A 16563-nucleotide genomic window follows, 5' to 3' on the forward strand; every position below is an offset into this window, starting at 1 on the left:
TCCTGGGATGCCCAACACTTTTCCTCACAACACTCTGCTCACAAGAAGGGACAGATTTCTCTGACAACAAACAGCAGTTAAACATGACACAGTTTCATAACCATGAAATCTCTCTCCTCAGCCGCCTGCTATGGCCAAGCAGCATGTGAAGGGGGTCAGCTTCCAGAGGAGATTCTCTCACAGAACAGAATTATTCATATAGATATGAATATATATATTCATATCTATATGAATATATAAAGGTTATGTATTAAGAGAGAAGAAGATCAGTTGGTTGTTGCTAAGAAATACCCAGTCACCAGTTTCCACATGGCATCCTTGAGCTCCTGGTTCCTCATGCTGTAGATGAGGGGGTTCACTGCTGGAGGAAACACAGAGTAAAGAAATGCCAATATCAGGTCCAGAAATAGAGAGGAGATGGAGGGAGGCTTCAGGTAGGCAAACACGGCAGTGCTGATAAACAGGGAGACCACGGCCAGGTGAGGGAGGCAGGTGGAAAAGGCTTTGTGCCGTCCCTGCTCAGAGGGGATCCTCAGCACAGCCCTGAAGATCTGCACATAGGACACCACAATGAATACAAAACACCCAAAAGATAAGCAGGCACTGACCACAATGACTCCAATTTCCTGACGTAGGCACCTGAGCAGGAGAGCTTGAGGGTCTGGGGGATTTCACAGAAGAACTGGTCAACAGCATTGCCATGGCAGAAGGACAAGGAAAATGTATTGGCTGTGTGCAGCACAGCACAGAGAAACCCACCGCCCCAGGCAGCTGCTGCCATGTGGACACAAGCTCTGCTGCCCAGGAGGGTCCCGTAGTGCAGGGGGTGGCAGATGGCAACGTAGCGGTCATAGGCCATGACAGTGAGAAGAAAGTACTCTGTGGAGAGCAGAAATAGAAAGAAAAAGATTTGAGCCAGACATCCTGTGTAGGAAATGGCCCTGGTGTCCCACAAGGAATTGGACATGGATTTGGGAACAGTGGTGGAGATGCAGCCAAGGTCGGTAACAGCGAGATTGAGGAGGAAGAAGTACATGGGGGTGTGGAGGTGGTGGTCACAGGCTATGGTGATGATGATGAGGCCATTGCCCAGGAGAGCAGCCAGGTAGATGCCCATGAAGAGCCAGAAGTGCAGGAGCTGCATCTCCCATGTGTCTGCAAAGGGCAGGAGGAGGAACTGGCTGATGGAGCTGCTGTTGGGCATCTGCTGCTCTCAAGTGTGGAGACCTGTCCAAGGTGGAAAAGGCAGTAAGAAGTTGGGGAATAATTCTTTGAGGAAAACCTCTTGTAACTCTTACGCAACACCCTGAGATTCACTCTCTGTTTTAAGAAAGACTCTTGGCAGGTACCTTTTGTGCTGCCTTTAGTGTGCCACTGCTGGGAGGAGGGTCAGCTCAGGGCTCTCAAGAACTCAGTCCTGCCTGGCAGCAGTCAGTAAATACAGGATGGTGTGATCTCAGACTAATTCCCCTGTGGATAGGAATGAGCTTTTCCGCACTGTCACTCCAAGTTCATCCAATGGCTTTGGAGCTTTGTGTTTCTCCTGACTGTACCTGAGGAGTGTTTCTTCTGTCAGAACTGCCTGACATTGCTGCTGCAGTGCCAGTGAAACCTTCCCTTCAGTGCAGAGTGGGAAGAGCAGCTCTGCCAATCAGCCCTCTTCAGAGCTGCCCAGTGCTGGACGCTCTGTGATCACATCCGGGTGTTCCCTGTAGAATATTATTGTCTGTACTGTCAGGGATTTACCAAATCTCTTCTGCCATGGCATTTCTTGGAGCAGCTCCTTCTCCCTCCCTGACAATGTCTCTGCTGCCTGGAGCTGTCCCTGGAGCTGCTTCTCTTTGCCAATATCACCACCTGCTCTGTTCTCACAGACCTCATCCAACCTGCCCTGTGCTGAGATTTGCTCTGCAGACCCCTCCTGGCATCAGGGCACTGCCCTGGGAACCTCTGTGTATGTAGGGCTCAGGAGATGCTCTGACAAGTCCTAATGACCACTGACTTCTTCAAAGTTATCAAGAAAATCACAGTTCCCACTTCCCACCCAGTCCACAAGAGCAGAAAATTCAAAGCAAAGTCTCTTTACCTTTCTCCTCCAGTGATCTCTCAGCATCCATCAGCTCTCTCAGCCTGACAGATCTCCCCTCGGTGCCTACAGGCAGTGTCCCCAGGCCTGTGTGCTTGGCAGAGGTGCTGCTGTCTGTCTGCAGTGCTGCCAGGTTTCCCTGGGCTTCTTCCATCCCAGGAGCCCAGCACAGCTCAGCAGAAGACCAATTCTTCTAGGCTCCCTCTGGTGTCTCAGGCCTCATGGGGATCACTCTATGATCTCATCTATGATGTTCTCTCCGTCATCTGGGGAGAAATCCTTCTGTCCAGCAGAGTCCTTTCTCCTGAAACAAACCAGAGCTGGGCAGGACAATCACCTACCTTTCCTTGTCTCCCCATGAGACCGGACCCACAGGCAGGGACAGAGCGGGGTCTCTTTCCCCCTGTGAAAGGAAGGGAGTTAGGTGAGCAGTTGGGCATTTCTCAGGGTTTCCCAAGAACGAAATCAGAAAAAGCAAATCTACAAAGCTCTGCTCTGCAGTTGGGGGAAGTGGAAACCACCACCCAGAAAAATCATATAGATCAAAAAAGGCAGACCTGCTGCTGCCAGCACAAACTGACACCTGGAGAGCTCACATCAGAGCCCCAGACAGCCAGTGGCACGCTCAGACAGCAGGAAATGCACCTCCCAAAAAGCACCTTTCCAATGTCTAATAGAACAGGGAGAGGCAGTCCTTGGGTCTCCAATGAGAGTGTTTTGCTCAGTGAAGAGTGCCCCAAGTTCTCACTGCCTTGTTCTCCTTGCAGACGGCTCCATGCAAAGAGGCAGAGAATGTCCCATGGCAGCTTTATTCCCCACTTCCTGGTCCTGGCCTTGCAGACACACAGGAGCTGCAGCGGGTTTCTCAGTGCTGTGCTGCACACGGCCAAGACATGTTCCCTCCCCCTCTGCAAGGGCAATGCTGTTGACCTGTTCTTTTCTGCAATCCCCCAGATCCTCAGCCTCACATGCTCAGATGCCTACCCCAGGGAGATTGGTCTTCTTGTATTCAGTACCCGTTTAGTTTTGGGGTGTTTTGTGGGCTACCTGGGGAGGTTTCAGGCCAGGAATATATCTCATCCCTTGCACCTTTTGTTTTGGATTTACTGGTGCAGTTTAGCAGTTTTGAATGTGGAGGACTGTACAGCTGTGCAATGATGTCTGGCACTATTAGGGTCATTTCTTGGGGTACTAATGTTCTGAGCCTTAAGGTTACTCATGCTGCTAGTAGGTTTCCTACGGAGATTTCAGCCAGGACTGTGTTTTGCCCTCATCCCTTTTTTGGGGAAACTATTTCTAGACATACAGATCTTTCAAAGTTGGACACTGCGAGAGCCTGAAAATGACGTCAGGCACTGTTAGAACATTGTCTTGGTAAGGAGAGACCTGAGCCTCAAGAGTTCTGGGGCTGCTAGTGGGCTAACCAGTGAGATTTCAAGCCAGGAACATCTTTCAGCCCTCACCCCTTTTCCTTAGGATCTATTGCTGTACATTTAGGAGTTTCAAGTGTGGACGCTGGTGGAGCCCAAAACCAATATCAGGCAATCTTAGGACCCCTCCCTTGGCTAGGAATGCCCTGATCCTAAAAGTTACTGGGGCTGCTTGTCCACTCCCTGAGGAGCATTCAGGGCAATAATATCTTTAAACTCTCACTCTTTTGTTTGGGAGCTGTTGCTGGAAGGTTAGAAGTTTCGAAGGTGGATGTTGGTAGAGCTTGAGGAGGTGTCAGGCAATATTAGGAGAGTTCCCTTGGCAAGGAATGACCTGAGCACCAAGATTCCTTGTGCTTCACATCTGAACACTGATGAGGGTTCATGCCAGGAAAATCCTTCAGCCCTCGTTCCTCTTGTTTGAGACCTGTTGCTGGAGGTTTAGTAGTTTCAAACTTGGTTACTGAAAGATCAAAAAATGACGTCAGGCACTCTTAGGACAGTTGCCTTGGCTAGGAATGCCCTGAGCCTCAAGGTTTGTTGTGCTGCTACTCTACCACCTGGGGAGGCTTCAGGCCACAAACCGTTTTCAGCCCTGACACCAATTTGTTTGGGAGCTATTCCTGGACCTTTCTCAGTTTCAAAGGTGGACGCTCATAGAGCTCAAAAATGAAGTCAGGCAATCTTAGGACTGCTCCCTTGGCTAGGAAAGCCCTGAGCCCAAGGTTACTAGGGCTGCTAGTGGGCTGTCTGGGGAGGTTTCATGCCAGAAACATCTCTCAGCCCACACACCTTCTGTTTGGGAGCTATCACTGGACATTTAGAATTTTCAAAGTTGGACTCTGGTAGAGCCTGAAAATGACATCAGTGACCCTTAGGTCCATTCCCTCAGGTACGAAAGCTCTGAGCCCCAAAGTTACTGGGGCTGCTTTTGGGCTACTCAGGGAATTCTCAGGCTCCCAAGATATTTCAGCTCTCAAACCTTTGGTTTGGGAGCTATTGCTGGACATTTGGCATTTTTGACTGTGGACATGGGTAGACACAGAAAATGATGTGTGATATTATAGGACCATTGTCTTGGCTAGGAATGCTTTCTGCCCCAAAGCTACCAGGGCTGCATGTGGGCTACCTGGGGAGGTTTCAGCCCAGGAGCATCATTCATCCTTCACAGATTTATTTGGGAGCTATTGCTGTATGTTTAGAATGTTTAAAGGGGGACACAAGTAGAGCCACAAAATGACACCAGTGACTCTTCCGACCATTCCAGTGGTTCGGAAAGCCCTGACCCCCAAGGTTACTGGGGCTGCTAGTGGGCTACCTAGGAGGGTTTCTGGCTAGGAAACTTTTTCAGCCCCTGCAAATTTTTTTTGTGACCTACAGTAAAGATTTTGGATTCTCCCTGTCCCTCCTTTTCTCAATAATTCTATGAATACATTAATAACAAGGTTACTGGTATAAATAATAGTTCTTCGAATATTATGTAATATTAAGAGTAATATTAATATTTCATGCTATTGATAATTAATAATAATTATATAAATATATTAATGACAAAAGGAGGGACAGGGAGAATCTCCAGCGTTTATTCAACCCAGGGGACCAATGTAATAGAGGGTGAAGAAAAGGCTGAGGAACTTAGTGCCTTTTTTGCCTCAGTCTTTAGCAGTAAGACCAGTTGTGTCCTGATAACCAGACCCCTGTATGGAAAAATGGAGATGTGAATGGGACTGAAGCTCCCATAATCCCAGGGGAATTGGTAAGTGACCTGCTCAACCACTTAGATCTGTACAAGTCAATGGGTCTGGATAGGATACACCTGAGGGTACTGAGGGAGCTGTCAGAAGTGCTCCCCAAGCCACTTTCCCTTATTTACCAGCATTCCTGGCTGACCAGGCTGGTTCTGCCTGACTGGAAACTGGCACATGTGACACCCATCTACAAGGAGGGACAGTAGGAGGTTCCCAGGGAACAAAATGCCTGTCAGACTGATCTGGGTGCTGGGGAAGGTGATGGAACAAATCATCTTGAGTGACATCATGCAGCACATGCAGCACATTCAGGTGATCAGGCCCAGTCAGACTGGGTTTAGGAAAGGCAGATCGTGCTTGACCAAACTGATGTTTTTCTGTGACAAGGTGACCTGCTCTTTGGATGTGGGGAAGGCTGAGGATGTGATCTACCTGGACTTCAGTGACACCTTCATTACTGTCTCCCACAGCATGCTGCTGGAAAAACTAGCTGCCCATGGATTAGATGTGTATACTCTGTGCTGGGTTAGAAACTGGCTGTACAGCCAGACCCAAACAGTTGTGGTGAAGGGAGTTAAATCCATCTGGCAGCTGGTCACACATGGTGTTCCCCAGGAGTCAGTGCTGGGGCCAGTTCTCTTTAGTATCTTCATAATGATCTGGCTGAGGGGATCAATTGGACCCTCAGTAAATTTGCAGATGACATCAAAGTGTGTGAGTGTTGATCTGCTGGAAGGCAGGAAGCCTCTGCAGGGTGACTTGGACATGCTGAACAAAGGTCCTCCATTGGGAATTTCCTTTGAAATCTAAGGAATCACTAAGGACCTATCTAAAATCCAAGTAGCTGTAGAAGTCTTGAGTTTTATAATGAATGTTACTTAAAGAGCCATGCTTGTAACGGCTTTCTGGATGTTAATGAGCCCCATGGAGTCTTTTCTTCTGAGTCCACAGACCTCAGATACCAAGAGGAGAGTGAAGGAATGTCTCCAGAAGTTAGTCAGGAGTAATGCCCAAAGTGCCTTGAAGCATTAAGAGGCCCCACTGGGAGCCATTGCTGGCAGAAACTCTCAATGGGCTCATTGGAATAGACAACTATAGACAAACCCAGGCAAAGCACAGGCAGCTCTGATGCTGAGGACACCCTGGCTTGGTCTGATGAAACAGAAATGCCAAGCACTGACCCCCAGCCCCTGGGCAGGGATATCCTGACCCTCACCCGTGTCTCAGGGCTGTTCTTTGGGATGTGGGGAGTGTGACACCAAGGGAAGGAGAGGGGTATGACACGTGGTGGCCTTCCCTGGGGCGGGTGCGAGGAGGCAATGATGCTACATGGCCATGAGGACAACGTGTGTCCTCTGAGGCCTCTGTGGCAGGGACATCAGCCATAGCCATGGGGTAAAGACCTTGTTGCTATCAGGCCCTTTCAGCCTGGCTGGCCCCCTTGGCCATCTGCACCACAGCCCATCCCACACTGCCCCATGCCTTTTCTAGTTTCTCTACAAACTGCAGGCAACCAAACCCTGTTCCCACTTAGATTTCACTCCCTGATGTCCCTGCCTGTACTGCTGTCTCTCCCATCTCACCAGCTGATCCTGGAAACACAAAGCCACCAGCTCATACGCACTTCATCTGAGTGACTTTTAGCACCACAGCACTGCCCCCAGAATGACATTTCTTTATCCTCATGTCCACTCTGACCTTCAAAGTCACAGTTTCACATGGACTTTCTTATCTTCTTTCCACATAGCACAAAGTGGGCTTTCCCTCATCCTCCATTCCCCAGGCTAAAGAGCCTCTGACCTTCAAAGCTGCAGATTTGCTGTTGTGCTGGAACCTGTTGTGGTTTCGCTCTGGCCAAGCACCACACAGCTGTTCCCTCTCTAAGAGGATGTGTTATAAATTGAGGAAGGGGAAAGGGAGGGAAAAGGAAACCAAAACAACCCAAACCCCTTGAATTGGGATAAGGACAGTTTACTGGGACAGCAGAGAGAGAGAAACAACAGTAGGACTTTGTAGCGAAATATACAAAACTGGTGATGCACAATGCAGTTTCTTGCTGAACCACACAGCTCAGACCTCACAGCTCAGAGCTGTCCTGAAACTAGACAGTGCCCAATCCACGTGTCCTGGAGGGGTAGCCTCTTCCTCCCACAAGCCTCTCATCATCTGCTGAGCATGACGTAACTGACATGGAACACCCTCTCTGTCCAGGTTGGGTCACCTGTCCTGGCTGTGTTTCTTTCCAGCTCCCTGGGTGCCCACCACCCTCTCGTTAGCAGAGCAGCATGAACAACTGAAAAGTCCTTGATTCTTTGGACACAACAAAATCATCCCTGTGTTATCAGCACTGCTCTCATCTGAACTCCTAAACACAGCATTCCACCTGCTGCTAGAAAGAAACCAGCCCACCTTTGTAGACAACAAGTGCAACACAACAGTGGGCTCACTCCTGCAGTCGTACAGTATGGATGATCCTGTTGGTCAGTTATGGCCAGCTGGGCCTGTTCTGTCCCCTTCCAGGTACTTGTGCACTCCCAGTTGACTCATTTCTGGAGCAGAATTAGAAAAAAGGCCTTGATGCTGTGCAAGCCCTGCTCAGCAAGGAACTAGTCCATTAATATAGACTTTTTTGCTTATAAATCAAATCCACAGAACTACAGTGACACCAATAGGGAAAATTAATTCCATTCCAACAAAAATAACCCCAGGAATAGAAGATCTGGCAGAAGAGCTGGCAGCTGCGCTTGCCAAACCCCTTTCCATCATCTATCAGCAATCCTGGCAGACTGGGGAAGTTCCACTCGACTGGAGGCTGGCAGATGTGACACCCACACATAAGAACGGTCAGAAGGAGGATCCGGGGAACTCCAGGCCTGTCAGCCTGACCTCAGTCCCAGGGAAGATCATGGAGAGGGTCATCTTGGGAGCTGTCATGCAGCACATGTATGATGGCCAGGGGATCAGGCCCAGTCAACATGGGTTTACAAAAGGTAGATCCTGTCAAACTAACCTGATCACCTTCTATGACAAGGTGACCCGCTGAATGGACAAGGGGAAGGCTGTGGATGTGTCTGCCAGGACTTCAGGAAAGCCTTTGACAGGGTTTCTCACAGCATTCTGACTGAGAAACTGGCTGCCAATGGCCTGGACAGGTGGACCCTCAGCTGGGTTAGAAAGTGGCTGGATGGCCGGGCCCAAAGGGTGGTGGTGAAGGAACCAAATCCAGCTGGAGGCCGGTCACGAGTGGCAACCCCAGGGCTCAGACCTGGGTCCAGTTCTATTCAACAGCTTTATCAATGACCTGGATGAAGGGATTGGATGCTCCCTAAGTAAGTCTGCAGATGACACTAAGCTGGGAGGAAGTGTTGATCTGCCTGAGGGGAGGGAGGCTCTTCAGAGGGATCTGAACAGGCTGGACCGATGGGCTGAGACCAACGGGATGAGGTTTAACAAGGCCAAGTGCAGAGTGCTGCACATGGGACAGAACAACCCCATGCAACACTACAGGCTGGGGGGAGACTGGCTGGAGAGCTGTCAGGCAGAGAAGGACCTGGGGGTGTTGGGTGACTGCAGGCTGAATATGAGCCAGCAGTGTGCCCGGGCATCCAAGAAGCCTAATGGCATCTTGGCTTGTATCAAAAACAGTGTGGCCAGTAGGTCTGGGGAGGTAATTGTGCCCCTGTACTTGGCAATGGTGAGGCCACACCTTGAGTACTGTGTGCAGTTCTGGGCTCCCCACCATAAAAAGGACATTGAGGTCCTTGAGCAAGTGCAGAGAAGGGCAACCAGGCTGGGGAAGGGGCTGGAGGGCAAATCATATGACGAATGGCTGAGGGAGTTGGGGGTGTTTAGCCTGGAGAAGAGGAGGCTGAGGGGAGACCTTCTCTCCACCTACAACTACCTGAAAGGAGGTTGTAGAGAGGTGGGTGATGGTCTCTTCAGTCAGGTGACAGAAGATAGAACAAGAGGCAGTGGCATGAAGCTGTGCCAGGGCAGGTTTAGATTGGATATTGGAAAAGGCTGCCCAGGGAGGGGGTTGAGTCACCATCCCTGGATGTGTTCAATAAAAGGGTAGATGAGGTACTGAGGGATCTGGTTTATATTAGGATGGGAATGGTTGGACTCGATGATCTTGCAAGGTCTCTTCCAACCTTGTGATTCTTTGATTCTGTGATAGATGGGATGTTTTCCAAATCTCTGAAGCTCAAAGTATAAACCAGAGAGCTGAGCGGAGGTGGAAACCTGCTGAGAAAAGTGAAGTGCACACATCCAGCCAGCTTGCTTATAAGGTGTCCAAGCGCATGGTGGTACCATCAGGAGAGGTGGAAACACCTGAGTGATGGGGAAGATGAAAGGGACAGCTTGGCAGTAATGCAGGTACAGGGGAAGGTATTTATTCTGCTATCACCAGTACCAATCCTAGAAATTCACATTCTGCCCTGGATGGAAAGCATGGCCATTCCAGTCAGGTGCTGGTAAATTGTAGTCAACACGCAGTGTCAGGGTCACACAAGACTACAGCAGGAATGGGATGAACATGGACACTGTGATTATAGCACAGCCAAACTGGAACAAAAGCAACCACAGCTACAGAAGGTACAAAATAAAGACTGGTCATACAGTGAGTTCCATGGTCAGTGATATGTAAAGGGTCACACAAGACCTGGAGATACGTCATTAGGAATGGGATGAACGTGAAATCTTATTACAGCTGAGACAAAACAGAAACTGAAAAAAACCTCTGACAACTAAAACCTACTAAATAGAGACTGGTCCTAATGTGAGTTACATGGCCAGTGATATGCAGAAGACGATGAAAATTCTGTTGTTGCTTAGAAATATCCAGTCCTCAGTTTACACATGGCATCCTTGAGTTCCTGGTTCCTCATGCTGTAGATGAGGGGGTTCACTGCTGGTGGAACCACTGAGTAAAGAAATGACGCTACCAGGTCCAGAATTAGGGAAGAGATGCAGGGGGGCTTCAGGTACGAAAATATAGCAGTGCTGAAAAACAGAGTCACCACAGCCAAGTGAGGGAGGCAGGTGGAAAAGGCTTTGTGCCGTCCCTGCTGTGAGGGAATCCTCAGCACAGCCCTGAAGATCTGCACATAGGACACCACAATGAACACAAAACACCCAAAACCTAAACAGACACTGACCACAATGAGTCCAGTTTCCCTGAGGTAGGCATCTGAGCAGCAGAGCTTGAGGATCTGGGGGATTTCACAGAAGAACTGGTCAACAGCATTGCCATGGCAGAGGGGGAGGGAAAATGTATTGGCTGTGTGCAGCACAGCACAGAGAAACCCACTGGCCCAGGCAGCTGCTGCCATGTGGACACAAGCTCTGCTTCCCAGGAGGGTCCCGTAGTGCAGGGGGTGGCAGATGGCAACGTAGCGGTCATAGGCCATGACAGTGAGAAGACAGAACTCTGTGAAGATCAAAAATAGGAAGAAAAAGAGTTGAGCCACACATCCTGTGTAGGAAATGGCCCTGGTGTCCCACAAGGAATTGACCATGGATTTGGGAAGAGTGGTAGAGATGTAGGCAAGGTCAATAACAGAGAGGTTTAGGAGGAAGAAGTACATGGGGGTGTGGAGGTGGTGGTCACAGGCTATGGTGATGATGATGAGGCCATTGTCCAGGAAAGCAGTCAGGTAGATGCCCAGGAAGAGGCAGAAGTGCAGGAGCTGCAGCTCCTGTGTGTCTGCAAAGGCCAGGAGGAGGAACTGGCTGATGGAGCTGCTGCTGTTGGACATCCGCTGCTGTCAAGTGTGGAGACCTGTCCAAGGAGGAAAGGGAACAGTGAGAAGTTAGGGAACTCTTACTTGAGGAAAACCTCTTCCAATTCACATTGACTCTCTGTATTCAGGAAGTCATTAGGCAGGTCGTTTTTTGGGACGTCTGCTTTGTGCTGGCTTAAACCTGCCACTGCTGGGAGGAGGGTTGGCTGTGGACTTATGAGAACTCAGTCCTGTCCTGCAGCAGTCAGTAATTAGAAGGATGGCCTTATCTCAGACTAAATCCCCTGTGGATAGGAAGGAGCTGAGGAGTGTTTCTCCTGTCAGAACCCCCTGACATTGCTGCTGCAGTGCCAGTGAAACCTTCCCCTGAGTGCAGAGTGGGGAGAGCTGCTCTGTCCATCAGCCCTGCTCTCTGCCACCCTGTGCTGTGTGCTCTGTGATCACACCCTGGTGTTCCTTATAGAACATCAGTGTCTGCACTGTGGGGGATGTCAGGGAGGTAGCAAATCCCCACTGCCAGGGCATTTCTGGGAGCATCTCCTTCTCCCTCCCTGACAGTGTCTCTGCTCCCTGGTGCTGTCCTTGCACCTGCTGATCTTTGCCCATGTCACCTCCTGCTCTGTGCTCACAGACCTCCTACAACCTGCCCTGCACTCAGCTCTGCTCTGCAGACCCCTCCTGGCATCAGGGCTCTGCCCCAGGGAACCTCTGTGTGTGCAGGGCTCAGCCCAGGCTCCAACATCTTCATGAGAATCAAGTTTTCACTGCATATTGTCAAGGGGAGAAATAAGTTCTCATCTACCACACTCAGCACAGCCCACAGGAGAGGAAAAGTCAAAGCGAAGACTCTGCCTTTGGAGAAATATTCTCTTTGGCATTTCTCAAGGATCAGCTCTGGCTGGGAGCAAAGCTGACCCAGGCAGCACTTTCTTACAGCAGAAGGACCTTACGTTGCCTTTCCCTGGGTCACTGCTTCAACCCAGAGGTGCTGTCTATGTCCCTGTGGAAAGTCCAGCAGGCAGGCTGAGTGCTGACCCTGGCAGCAGCAGAGTCCCTGCCCCAGCACACAGACCCTGGGACACAAGGACCCTGCTCACAAGGACAGCCCTGGGCACCCCTCAGCCATGCCCAGGAGAAGACAGTTGTCCCGCCCTGTCCCTCTGATGGGGCAGAAGGGCATCGCTTCCATGAAGCACTTTCTTGACCTATAGAGAACCTGTCCTCCTGACAGACCCCACACACTGTCCCATGTCCCAGCTTTAGGAGATCTCTTCAGGAACAGAACCTGCATTGCCCTGCACCCACAGACACACCACGGACATACTCACAGGTAGAGTGCTGAGGATATTTCTCCTCCAGTGAGCTCTCAGCATCTGGCAGCTCTCTCAACCTCTCAGGTCTCCCCTTGATGCCTACAGGCAGTGTCCCCAGCCCTGTGCTCTTGGCAGAGGAGCTGCTCCTGGCCAGAGCTGTCCCTCATCATTGCTGTAATGTTTCATCAGCTCCCACTGTCCCAGGAGTCCAGCCCAGCTACAGCAGAGGAGCAAGTGAAGGCGTCACGTACTCCTCGGCTCCTCTGAGGTATTCCTGTATCTCCAGGGAACCAACTTGGAAAGACACTGAAGTCCTCCCTGCCATCTGCTCTCTAGTCTGGGGAGAAATCCTTCTGTCCAGCAGAGTCCTTTCTCCTGATCAAACACGAGCTGGGCAGAAGAATCATGTTTCCTTGTCTCCACACGAGGCAGGAGCCCCAGACAGGAACAGGAAGGGAACTCTTTCCCCTTGGAGAGTGTAAAAAGTCTGACAAGTGACTAGAGGCACCTCATCCTTGCTTTGCAGCCCTGGGGCTGAAAGGGGATGCAGCTTGGGCACAGGGCTGCCTCAAACCAAGGGAAGCTGGGATTCCTCTTGCCACAGTTCCTGTAGGCACAAAAGAGGCACCTGCTTCCTGGGAGCTGCTGGACCCAGCGCTCATGGGAAATAATGGGGGGTGGAGGCCAAGAAGGAGATGTTCAAACACCAACACCCAGTGAAACCTGAGGGGCCAGAGGTGCTCCAAGAGACGTGCAGGGAGATCCAAGGTCAAGGAATCACAAATCATCAGGAGTTTGAAGGGACCTCAAAAGGTCATCTAGTCCAACCCCCCTTCCAGAGCAGGATCACCTGGACTAAACCACACAGGAACACATCCAGGTGGGTGTGAATGTCTCCAGAGGAGGAGACTCCACAACCTCTCTGGGCAGTCTGTCCCAGGGCTCTGGCACCCTCACAGTGAAAGAGTTTCCCCAGACATTCACATGGAACTTCCTCTGCTCCAGCTTTTACCCATTGACCCGAATAAGGCCACCCCTCAGTCTCCTCTTCTCCAAGGTAACGAGGCCTAGCTCCCTCAGCTCAGAGGAACTGGCCAGCATTGCCCCTCTGCAGCAAGAGGACCAGCTCAGAGGACATTGGGACAGGCTCCTGGAATGGCTGCATGTGAAACGTGGCCAGGCAGGATCCAAGGATTCCCACAGGGAGGCACATGCCAGGGGGTGGCCTGTCACTGGGAAGCTTGCCCCACCTGGCTCTGGGCCTGTGAACAATGCTGCCTGCGGTGAGAGCGGCACCCCATGGAAGAGACCCCCCTCCAGCTGAGAGAGAAAAAGACCCTTTGGGAGGCCTGGCAAATCGACTCTATTGGAGCCCTTGGGAAGGCGGAGGGAAAACAATAGTATTAGTGGGAGTGGAAATCATTCCTGGCCTAGTCCCAGCCCAGGCATTTCCAGGAGCAGCAGGAAAACATCCAGGGCGGGCCCTGACAAACTGGTTTCGCTTTCTGCCAACCCCCAGTCTGTTCAGTCAGACCAGGGCAGTCATTTCACTGCTGCCAAGGGGCAGGAGTGGGCCAAGGAAGGAGGAGTCAGGTGGGGATTTCACCCCCCGTGTTACCCCCAAGCTAATGGGATAGTGGGGAGAACTAATGGGCTTTTGAAAGGGTTTGTAAAAGCTCACAAGCCACACTGGGCAGAACGACTCTGGGATGCAGTTCCCTAAGTCAATGATTGCTGGGGAATAATTGGATGTCCCGACTCAATGCCTTTTGACCCAAACCCCAAATTTAATCCCCAAACCCCACACTCCCAGCACCCCAGAAAAGCCATTTTCTCTCCTGGTCTGCCAGTCTTGGTAGAAATGCCGACCATTGGGACCATTCCCCTCGTACTGGCTGAGCCCCTCAACAAATACGCTTGGAAAGCAAAAGATGCCCATGGGAAGGAACACAAAGTCAATACAAGGTGGATTATTCCATCCTTCTAATAACAATCTACGACCAGTTCCTTAATACAAACTGAATCTGGGTTTCTTCTCTTTTCTTTTCCAGATGGAATCTCTGACACCTGCTTGAAGGAATAGATGAAGCTGTTAATTGTCTGTATAGTTTAGTTAATAACTGCTTTGTTAATATTTATAGGACGTTTAGCAGACTATCACAAACATTGTTTTGGTCGACCATTATCACCACCTTGAATATCTGGGGAAACGTTTGTGCCCCCCTCTTCAGCCTGGGGTGGCAAAATGGATTTATAACTTTAGGCCAGCAGGTGCCCAATGCTTTTAAGATGATAAATTGTTGGGGATGTGGGAGCCCTTCAGGATTTAAAGACTGGCCATGGGCGTTGAAACAATATCCCCGAAATGGCTCCTGAGTGATCTAAGTGACATAACCTTTGGTCATGATTCATTCTATTGGAATGAGGAAACAAATCCATGGAAAACCCCATTTCCAGAAAAGGGGGAATATTGTCTGAATCGGAATGGCAACAATGGAGGTTTTGTGGGTCGTAGTGTGTGTGATTGGACCTTCAGGTGTGGAAATCCTTGTATCTTCCCTGGGTGTCGACCCATTAATTGTACAACTTATAATCACTCCTTTCCTGTCAAAGGTGACATGTTATGGTGCATGTTGAGCAACACCACTGATAAGCAAAATTCATCCCTCCATGGCTCAATTGGGCATGGGTCAGTGAAATTGGTCATAAGAAATGATTTGATATCTTTGGATCTAATAGGAATCTTATGGGAGTTGAGATATTGAGGGAATCCAACCCTTTGGCTTGTGGCAGAACCTGGTTGGCATAACCAACCAGGAAGTTGCCATTCAGTGTAACTATCGCAATCGGGTAGGAGCACAAAGATGCAACCTTTGAATTAATGGAATAAAATCAAATAATCGAATTAAGCATACTTTGGGTTTAAAAAACAGCATTTATTTTGAATCTCCATGTAGTTCTGATTTAAGACTCAAAGGGAATGGAGCATTTGGCTTTAAAAGGTCATTACTGGATTGGTGGCCACCATGCTTATTGAAAATGACCAAATATTTGGAGCAGAACATGTTCTGTAGGTTATATACACCCCTTCTTTTTGTTGTTGTTGTGTCCAGACCAAAGTGGGAACAGTTTGGGAATTAAGGTCTATGACAACCTCAGTCGGTATCGAGGGTCCCTTGATGTTTCTATAGCAGGTCATTGCAAATTGTCTGGGTCACACAGGACCAAGAGATGCTGCATTAGGAAAGGATGGAAGTGAACCATGTTATTACAGCCTAGACAAACCAGGAGGAAAAACCCAACAACTCACAAAGCTACTAAATACACACGGGTCCTCACGGGAGTTACATGGCCAGCTCTGTGCAGAAGAGGATGAGCAGTTTATTGCTGCTTAGAAATACCCAGTCCTCAGTTTTCACATGGCATCCTTGAGCTCCTGGTTCCTCATGCTGTAGCTGAAAGGGGTTGACAGCTGGTGGAAACTCTGGGTAAAGAAATGCCATTACCAGGTGCAGAAGGCAGGCAAACACATAATTTTGAGAATAGTGCTGTGATGCAAGAAGTCACTGGGAGGGCGTGGGGATGAGATTGTGGCTTTGTGTTTGTGGGAACAGCTGTTGAGGACGGAGAGACAGCAGTACAGGCAGGGACATCGTGGTGTGGGAATGACATTGGAAAGCGTGTTGTGTCCCTGCAGCCTAAAGGAAACATGCAGAGGTGTGAGGCAGTGTGGCATGGGCTGTGGTGCAGATGGCCAAGGGTGCCATTCAGATTACAAGAGCCCGATAGGTCTTTGCCTCCTTGGCAATGGCTGATGTCCCTGCCACAGAGGACTCAGGAAAGACACATTGTCCTCATGGCCATGGAGCATGGCTGACTCCTTGCACCCATTCCAGGGGAGGCCACCATGTGTCATACCCCTGTCCTTCCCTTGGTGTCAAACTCCCCACATCCCAAGGAAGAGCCCTGAGGCACAGGTGAGGGTCAGGATCTCCCTGCCCAGGGGCTGGGGGTCAGCACTTGGCATTTCTGCTTCATCAGACCAAGCCAGGGTGTCCTCAGCATCAGAGCTGCCTGTGCTTTGCCTGGGTTTGTCCTCATGGCCTCCAGTTGTCTGCTCTCACGAGCCCATGGGGAGGCTTTGTCAGGAATGGCTGCCAGTGGGGCCTGTTAGTGCTTCAAGGTACTTTGGGCATTACTCCTGACTTGAACTTCTTGAGAAGTTTCTTCAGTGTCCTCTTG

At 50.1% G+C, this 16563-nt stretch overlaps 1 protein-coding gene and 1 pseudogene across 2 annotated transcripts; both read right to left on the bottom strand.

Annotated features, from left to right (window-relative positions):
- Positions 1 to 266: 266 nt before the first annotated feature.
- LOC311202442 (olfactory receptor 14A16-like) lies at positions 267 to 1204 on the bottom strand (annotated as a pseudogene). Its single transcript has one exon. The product of its transcript is annotated as an olfactory receptor 14A16-like (transcript).
- An 8892-nt stretch (positions 1205 to 10096) lies between these two features.
- LOC311202443 (olfactory receptor 14A16-like) lies at positions 10097 to 11023 on the bottom strand (the record flags this gene model as incomplete). The annotated part of the gene is made up of 1 exon (XM_084277028.1): positions 10097 to 11023. One exon carries the CDS (start codon positions 11021 to 11023, stop codon positions 10097 to 10099), a length of 927 nt encoding a protein of 308 aa, XP_084133154.1.
- Positions 11024 to 16563: the final 5540 nt, after the last annotated feature.

This window comes from Gallinula chloropus, assembly GCF_964237585.1.
Source record: "Gallinula chloropus genome assembly, chromosome: 30".
In the NCBI taxonomy this organism is placed as follows: Eukaryota; Metazoa; Chordata; class Aves; order Gruiformes; family Rallidae; genus Gallinula; species Gallinula chloropus.